At 35.2% G+C, this 9,126-nt stretch overlaps 1 protein-coding gene across 1 annotated transcript; it reads left to right on the top strand.

Annotated features, from left to right (window-relative positions):
• Positions 1 to 806: 806 nt before the first annotated feature.
• Positions 807 to 7,172, top strand: LOC127100587 (lysine-specific demethylase JMJ28). The gene is made up of 12 exons (XM_051037818.1): positions 807 to 1,756; positions 1,826 to 1,968; positions 2,472 to 2,577; positions 2,667 to 2,799; positions 2,889 to 2,952; positions 3,023 to 3,749; positions 3,969 to 4,292; positions 5,062 to 5,607; positions 5,680 to 5,752; positions 5,839 to 5,924; positions 6,268 to 6,387; positions 6,487 to 7,172. Exons 1-12 carry the CDS (start codon positions 1,010 to 1,012, stop codon positions 6,556 to 6,558), a joined length of 3,141 nt encoding a protein of 1,046 aa, XP_050893775.1. The 5' UTR covers positions 807 to 1,009; the 3' UTR covers positions 6,559 to 7,172.
• The last annotated feature ends 1,954 nt before the right edge of the window (positions 7,173 to 9,126 follow it).

The raw sequence follows: 9,126 nt of genomic DNA on the forward strand, positions 1-9,126 counted from the left end.
CTATTTGGCTATATGTGATTTAAGTTATTTAGAAAGAACAAAACACTCGTATTTTTCAGAATAAAGAGGAGCATTTGTAGGCGTTATTAGAAAAGGTAAAACTTCAATCTTTTTGGTGGTTAAACTTGAAATATGTTTCTAATGATTTTGATTACCAGATTTGAAAGCAAAATCCTTTATCTTGCTTATCAACTATTTTATAGTCAACTTTGTATTGTTTCTTATTCTGAGCTTTGTGTTGTAATTTTGGATTCTTTATTATCATCTTCGATACATTTTATATTGAAGTAACATATTTTGATCGTTAATATATTTCTCATTTTGCCTTTTAAAAAAAGGTTAATATTTTAAAACGAACATAGCATAATATATATTCTATTTAATTGTTTAGATATTTTAAGACGAAGTAAAATCATTTTCTTATCCCGTTCAAATTCAAAAATAAGATGATAATCGTAAATAATGAAATGAAACAAAATAGATATGAATCTATTCCGCTATGCTCCGTTATGCTCCTTCCAATTTTAACTATTATAAACAATTAAATTTTATCTACTTCATAGTATCCATACCAATCAATCAATCCAAAGATAGTTTAAATAACATATAGAAATAAAAGTATTGGATAGTTTAAATAACATATACAAATAAAAGAAAAACCTATAGTTCTTTTTTGTGTGTTGAGAGACAATGATCCTACTTTGTTGAATGCTGAACATAAGTTAACTTTAACTTGAGTTCACTGATAATCAAATACTAGTATGCTACTTGTTTAAATAGAACTTGCATTTGATAATAATTACGAGAATATGCCATACCATTGTTGTTTTTTTTAACAAAAAAAAAGCCTCTTTTTCTTATACCTGAAGATCAGAAAAACCTTTTTACCCTTACCCTGTGCTCTATGCAGAAAAATATAATTTCTGTCACTGGGAAATTAGGTTTAACTTTCCTCATCCAATTCCCTCTACAAAAAATCCCAATTCTTCCCCCAAAAAACTAGATTATAATGAAGAAAGAATCAGCATCGGCGAACCAGGAGGTTCCACCGGACCATCTCCGGTGCGGACGAACCGACGGGAAGAAATGGCGGTGCAAGCGGAGAGTGATGGATGATCTGAAGCTCTGCGAGATTCACTACCTCCAGGGAAAGCATCGTCAATACAAAGAGAAAGTTCCTGAGTCTCTGAAGCTTCAGAGGAAGCGGAAAAACGTGGATGAAACTGTTGATATCGACAATGCGGAAACGGAAACAGCTAGGGCACAGAGTGAGTTCAAAATGGAGCTGAGAAAGATCAAGAAGAAGAAGCGGAAGTTCTCGGAGGATTCAGAATCGTTAACCGACACTCCTTCTGCTTCTGCATCTGCATCTGCATCTGCTCATGCTACTGTTTCTGTTAGGAAGAAAACAATGAAGCAATGTGACACGCAATTGGATCTTATTAGAATGGTTCTGGAGAGGGAAGTTGAGAAGAGAAAAGGGAACAGTAGCAGCAACAACAAGAAGAGAAAGAAAAAGAAGAAAAAGGAGATTAAACCAGAAGAAATGGAATTGCGTCATTATGATGAAGGGGAATTAAGGAAGGAGTTACCGAATGGTGTTATGGAAATATCTCCGGCTTTAATGCCACATGATTATGACAATGTGAATTCTCATTATGATGTGAAAGTTGCTGCTGAGAATAAGATTGTAGCTGTAACACCGCGTTACTTCAGGTCCAAGAATATTGATAGGGTTGCTGTTGGCAAATTGCAGGTGAGTTGCTTCCACTGCCTCTATCGATCCGTGTTTTTTTTATGTCTATTGAATTAACTCTTTGTTTAGGTTGTGCCTAATGGATTAAACTTGAAGAATGGGGATACTAAGAGGAAGAAGTGTCACTGGTGCCAGAGAAGTGATTCTGTGAATCTCGTCCAGTGTTCTAGCTGTCGAAAGGAGTTTTTCTGCTTTGGATGCATAAGAGAGCAGTTTGTTATTCTTACATTCATTTACTGTGTCATGTCTCTATGTTTACACTTCTTTCAAAGTTGTGCTGTGCTGAATTTCTCACTTTGTTGGAATTTTAATCATGTGTTTGTTGGCTATTTAACCCTGTTTGAAAACTTGTTGATTTTGATTCTAATTATAGGGAAGAGAATGTTCTGTTATTCTTTTGGAGCAAAGCGGAAACATGAATTTTAAAAGGCACAATTTTAAATGTTAAAAACCTATTTAGATCCTTTTTGCTGTTGTTAAGAGAGATGTGTGGAATGGTTACTTTGTCGACAGAGGTTAAGAATCATGGAATTTTAAAATGAACAGAAAACAGGAAACCATGCTAATGAATCATTATCAGAAATAGTTATACCAGATGGATCAGTGATGATTAGTGCTATGATGTTTACAGATATGGTTTTTGTAGTCTGTTGCTCTTGAATTGTTAATCAAATCAAAATATGAGATGTTTGCCTAAACTTTTTAACACAAATAGGTATTTGGACACACGAAGCGAAGTTAAGAAGGCTTGTCCAGTTTGTCAAAGAACTTGCACATGTAAGGACTGTTTGGGAAGTCAATGTAACAACAGTGAAAGTAAGGTCTGACATCAAACATTGATGCTTTTCCACTTGAGGAATGTTTCTTACTAGCATATTCTGACGCCTCAATTTCTGACCTTTTGTTTCAGCCTTGTTTGACTGGTAAAATTAGAGTTGATAGAATACTGCATTTTCATTATTTGATCTGCATGCTCCTTCCAGTACTAAAGCGAATAAGTGAAGAACGCGAAACTGAGCTAGAAACAAAAGCAAAATTTAAAGGTAGTTATTTTCATTCTTCTAACATTGATGTTTTATGAAGCAGCTTTTGTTCGTTACAAATGTATCTTAGATGCCATATTGTGTAACAGGGAAAAATATTTCTGATATTCAAATCAAGCAGGTTGAATTTGGCTACAATGAAAATATTAATTGGTAAGTCCTTGTTTTCATATGCTATTAAAAAATGCCAATCTGCTTGTTAACTAATTTGCACCGGTCTCAGCAATCACTGCAGAACACCCATCCTGGATCTCCATAGAAGCTGTGTTAGTTGTTCATATAGCCTATGCTTAAGTTGTTGTGAGAAATTATGTTCAGGAAGAACTTGTGGAGAAATTAGCTCATCTATGTTGAAGCTACCTGATCAGATGGACACCTGTGTTGACAATGAGAGCCATATTTTGGATCAGAATGACATCTCTTGTGATAAACTAATTGGTATTTCAACATTGCCCGAGTGGACAAATTGTAATGATATTGAAAAAGTATCATGCCCTCCTATGGAGCTTGGTGGTTGTGGTACAGGCATGCTTGATTTAAGATGCATTTTCCCCCCGACTTTGCTCAAAGAGATGGAAGTAAAGGCAGAAGAAATTGTTTGCAGCTATGACTTTCCCGAAACTTTGGATAAAAGTTCAAGCTGCTCACTGTGTTTTGACACTGACCTCAATACTAACCGATATAACCAGTTGCAGAAATCAGCTGAGAGAGAAGATTCATCGGACAATTGCTTGTTTTGTCCCACAGTTTTGGACATCAGTGGTGATAACTTTGAGCATTTTCAGAAACACTGGGGAAAAGGCCATCCTATAGTGGTCCAAGATGTGCTCCAGAGTGCATCAAACCTCAGTTGGAATCCACTGTTCATGTTCTGTACTTATCTTGAGCAGAGCATTACAAAGTATGAGAATAATAAAGAGTTACTTGAATCCTGTTTAGATTGGTGTGAGGTTAGTATATCAACTCATTGTATGTGTTGAACTTCATTTAAAGTGATTTCTTAATTTGACGTTAAAACAGTCGTATATGAATATATATTCTATTCAAAATATTTTCCATTATGAATATGGACTAAAATTTAGTGCATTTAGTTGTTCCTTTTGTATATGGCCATCATAATGTTGCCATTGAACCAAAATGCCATTCTTAAGTGTGTATTTTATTGGCAGGTGGAAATAAACATTAGGCAGTATTTTACAGGGTCTCTCAAAAGTCGTCCTCAGAGAAACACTTGGCATGAGATGTTGAAACTGAAAGGATGGCTGTCTTCCCAAGTATTCAAAGAGCAGTTTCCAGCTCATTTTTCTGAAGTAATTGATGCTCTACCAGTTCAAGAATACATGAATCCTGTGTCTGGTCTTCTAAATTTAGCTGCAAATTTGCAACACGGGAGTGCCAAACATGACATTGGGCCATATGTTTATATTTCGTATGGCTGTGATGACATGGAAGCTGATTCTGTGACAAAACTCTGCTGTGACTCAAATGATGTGGTACGGGTCGTTGTTATGTCACTCTCCTCCTCTTCTTAAAGACATCTAGTATTGCCTTGCATTTAAGACTCAATTTTTTGAATTTAAACTATGCCATAAGTGATTCCAACTATATTGGATTAAAATTATTCTTTTGATGTTTCCTCTGGTGAGAAATTGTATTTGTGCATATATCCCATCATGATAACTTAATGTGAATCTTGTCTTTTGAAAGAATGAGCATCCTCATGAAATTTTTGCCTGTCGTGAAGACTGTTTTGTCCATTATAAGGTTTATATTATATGCAATACTTGTTTGAGATCTGGAAGTGAAAATATGAAGTATGTTGTCATTATCAATAAAAGGTATAACTTCATATCATACTCACAGTTTTCTAACTCCTACTATTACTTTTGAGTTCTGGTAGCTTGGTTGAGCAAACATATAATAATGAATTTGAAATTGAAGCCAAACACCACCCATCGATTTTATTCCAGATTCATAGCTAGAAAACATTCTTGTACCGAACGATGAACACAAGTCACAACTAGAACCATGTTTAAAGGTTGATACCAGAACCAAAAATTAGTCAATTACTTTGTTCAACTCATGATCATTTTATTTGTTTTAGCTTTATACTAAGCATTTAAAATTGCCTATGTTAGTACCCCACACATAGAAATTACTAGTTGCAACTGATTCCTTAACTCTCAAATATTAACCATGTTTGTTGTAAAATGAGTTGTGTAAATAATCCATGCTATTTTACCTTTCTGTTTGTTATTCCAGGTTAATATTATGACACATTCTGCGGATGTCCCTCTCTCTACAGAACAGCTTACAAAAATAAGGAAATTGCTGAAGAAGCACAAAGCTCTGTGTCAAGTGGAGTATGTTGCTGCTGAGCAGTTACCGGGACAGAATGCTAAAGCAATGATATTATCACATGCTGAAGAAATGGAACAAAAAGGTTTGCGGAGTATGGGGAAAGAAGGAATGGAATTTTTCAGGAGAGTCGATAGAATATCTTGCATCTCAACTGAAGCTAAAAAAGCTTCTACTCAGAGTATAGACAGCAATATTTCTCAGGATGGAGAACGCAGTATCTTCGCTGATTCTGAACCTTCGCTTCATGGGACTGTTCATACCGGCAATTTGTCAGCACATGATAATCCTAGAAGTCCCTCTGAAAGCTCCAACAGTTGTAAGAAAAAGTTTACCGAGCATTCAGGCGCCCAGTGGGATGTCTTTCGTAGACAAGATGTGCCAAAGCTCATAGAATACATTAAAAGACACTATGATGAACTTACTTATACCCACGACTCTCACAAGAAGGCAAGTTCATTGTTAGACAATTCCTTGGAAGAATTTTGGAGTTATTGATTATTGACATTTTCTTGTCTGCAGATGGTTCATCCAATTCTAGATCAGAGCATTTTTCTTGACAGTACTCACAAAGTGAGACTGAAGGAGGAGTTTAGTAAGTACTTATTCTTCTATTTGTTTGATCATCTAATACACATTACAGTCCTATATAACTTAATTAACTCCCGTCACTATTACCAGAGATTGAACCATGGACTTTCCAGCAACATGTTGGAGAAGCTGTCATCATTCCTGCTGGCTGTCCATACCAGATAAGGAATTCTAAGGTCTTGTGCTTTAAGATGAAGACTCTCTCTCTATCTCTCTCTAGTTAGTTTGGAAAAACAGAAACCTTGAAGTTTTAGTTATTGAACTGGATATCCTTGACTTTGTTTTTACATCTGGAAAATTCCTTTAGCAAATGATTTATCATGAATATATTTAGCAATCAATACTTACATTTGATGCAGAAAGTAGAAAGAAGGCAGATTGATGTTTACACTAATAATATTTATCGTCTTACTCTCCGTATGTATGATTGCGGAAGGATTCTCATTATCAGTCTATGGAGCCCTTTAAATCAAAACTTTGTGAATGCACGCATGACAATTTTTGTTTCTTGATTTGCAGTGTTGTGTCCATGCGGTATTGGAATTTGTGTCCCCTGAAAATGTAACCGAGTGTATCCAGTTGATTGATGAAGTCAGACAGTTACCTGAAGACCATAAAGCAAAAGTAGACAAGCTGGAGGTAATTTTTGTAATAGTATTGTTTACAAATTCACATTATTCTTGTAGGTGTATTACATAGAGTTGACAAGGCTTGCTCTGTTTGTATTTTCTAAAATAGGTGAAGAAAATGGCGCTACACAGCATGAGTACAGCAATTAAAGAAATACGCCAGCTTACATGCAAAACATGATTGTACCAGCTAAAGTATAAACTTGCATGCCTCTAAAGACTGAAGTTCTCAAGTCTCAGCCTCCTTAACATATCGTTCATTTTGTATAAATTAATGCAAACTCATTAAGATCTGGCAAGGTACTTGTTAAATTGATTAAAATTTGGTTTTATATCCTTTTCTGTCCTCTATGATCCTTTTTGCCTTACCTGAATATGAAATAATTTATTTGGTCTGTAATAAAAGGGTGAGAATCTAAAATCTCAAAAGGGTCAATGATCTGGTCTCTCCTCCAGTTTTGGAAGTCCCACGATGTTTTAGTAATTTTTTGACATTCTCAAGCCATTAGTTACAAGTAGGATGTTGTGTTTCGGAAACACTTTCGAAACATATTTTCAACTCTTAGTCGAAATTGAATCATGAAAACATAATCTCCAAAAATTTCATTTATCACTAAGGTGTCACTTTTGGTAGAGCCTAGAATTGCTTCATTTTCTTCCCCTGAAAATGAAGTTTGACACTGACAGCGGGAACTCCCGCGCTGTTGATTTTGATATATTTGTGTTTTTTATGATGTTACTTTTTGTGTGGATGTTCCCAATGATCAATTGTTCTGCCAATTTTTTTTTTTGCAACACTGATATTGAAACGTTAAAATGTCTATGTGTGCTTCGACTTGAAGGAAAATAAATGGACCTTAAAATGTTTTTTTATCTTCCAGAAAATGGGCTTTTACGTGCCTGATTTGGAGATTTTAACTCCACCACTCTGACACTTGTACCTAACATCCATCATTTAGAGCATTTTTATAAAAAACAGATTTTTTTTTGAAATTTATCCGATTTTATCGGAAATTTATCTGTTTCGAAATTTTTGGTAAACAATCTGAAATTTCAAAATTTTTGATAAACTATAACACTTTTGGAAATTTTTGGTAGTGTTAAAAAATATTTTATTTTATTTTATTGAATATGAATTATAAGAATTTTTACTTTGGTTGAAATTTCTGGTATAAATTGGAATATTTAGAATTTCTGGTAATATTTGTAAGTTCATGTAAACTTCAGAAATTTCGGTATCCTGAAAATTTAATGTATATCGGAAATTTTGCACAAAAATTGTTTGAAGGGCAGTTTTGGAATTATGAAATTATGGGGTGTGTGCGCGCCCGCGCGTGTGCACATTAGGTTCAAGGGGGGGTTGACAAGTTAAAATCTCTTGATTTTGTTTTCCACAGACTTGTTCATTCATTAAATTGATTATTAAATATGAGAAATTCTTGATGCATCCTACCTATATATTATTAGGGCACCACGTGAAAATATAAAAATGCTCTCAGATTTCGGAGATGTATCTCCGAACGTACCATGAGAAAATAGGATTCTGACTTTAATATAAAAAACTACAGAGATGCATCTTCGTGTACATTTTGGAGATGCATCTCCGGACGGTATTTCTTAAAATCTCACAACTCAGATTCTCTCAAAATCAATCAACGAAGTTCAAACCTTTTTTTCATCAACATCAAATATCAAAGAGATCATTCAACACAGAAGTAAATTCACAATTTGTAAGTTTTTTATTTTTATAATTTTTTTTGAGTTTTTGTATAAATTAGTAGAAATTGATGATTAGGTTAAGAAATAAATAGTTTTTACTTGATTGATAGTAGGGGTGACAAATGGGCATGACCGTCCCGTTTAGGTCCCTCTCGCAAATGCCAGTAAAATATCAGGTGGGGCGGAGCAGACATAGTTGAGGATGAGGGTCTAAAATCTAGGCTCGTCCCGCAAAAAAGTGAGTGCGGGGAGGGGAAAGCCCGCGAGCACTGCACCTTTTAAGCATAAAAATACAAAACTTTATGTTAATGATCGTGTCCGCAAAAGTCCGCGAAAAAAATGGGGCGGGGCGGGCATATTAGAGGGTGATGACCTAAATTCTTCACCCTCCCCGAATTAAAGTGTGGGCAAAACGGGCATGTCCAATGGATTGGACCCATTTTGTCACCCCTAATTGATAGCATATAGATACTGGAAAACATGTTTTATGGTTACAAATAATGATCACTGCATTATTTTTGTGGGTTTGGTGGTATGCATTATCACCCTTGATGAAATTGAATGTTGCAGGAAATTTCAGAAACGTATCTCCGAAATTTTTCAACGTTTTGATTTCCAGGAATCGGAGATGCATCTCCGTAATTTATCTGTCTGTTTTTTTTGTTGCTTTTCTTGCGTGTAGGGTTGTTTGTAGTAATTATGTGACACTTGTCTGATTTACTTACATGCATTATGGCAGATAAAGACAACATACTGAAGCATGGGAGGGTTACATAACATGCATTTGTTCGGAGGAAAAAAAGTGATTTCAAAGGCTCATGTTCCCTCTAGCCCTGTTCATGTGGAGGCAAGTCCTAGATGCCATTATGACGGAGACACGAAATACACTAATTTACCCGAGACAACGTCAGAGGACAGGGGGTAAAGGAAGCCGAGGAGTCCGAGGAGCTCTAGTCTGACATACATAATAGTTTATAGTATTTGTACGTTGGCTTTATTATCAATTGTATTTTATTTTGACTTATTTCGA

The sequence above is a fragment of the Lathyrus oleraceus genome, chromosome 7, assembly GCF_024323335.1.
Source record: "Lathyrus oleraceus cultivar Zhongwan6 chromosome 7, CAAS_Psat_ZW6_1.0, whole genome shotgun sequence".
Lineage (NCBI taxonomy): Eukaryota > Viridiplantae > Streptophyta > Magnoliopsida > Fabales > Fabaceae > Lathyrus > Lathyrus oleraceus.

Coding starts and splice junctions, on each gene's coding strand:
- LOC127100587 (XM_051037818.1), top strand. CDS start 1,010: ATGAAGAAAGAATCAGCATCGGCGAACCAGGAGGTTCCACCGGACCAT. Junction 2,953..3,022: donor TACAATGAAAATATTAATTG/GTAAGTCCTTGT, acceptor CACCGGTCTCAG/CAATCACTGCAGAACACCCA. Junction 5,925..6,267: donor ACCAGATAAGGAATTCTAAG/GTCTTGTGCTTT, acceptor CTTGATTTGCAG/TGTTGTGTCCATGCGGTATT.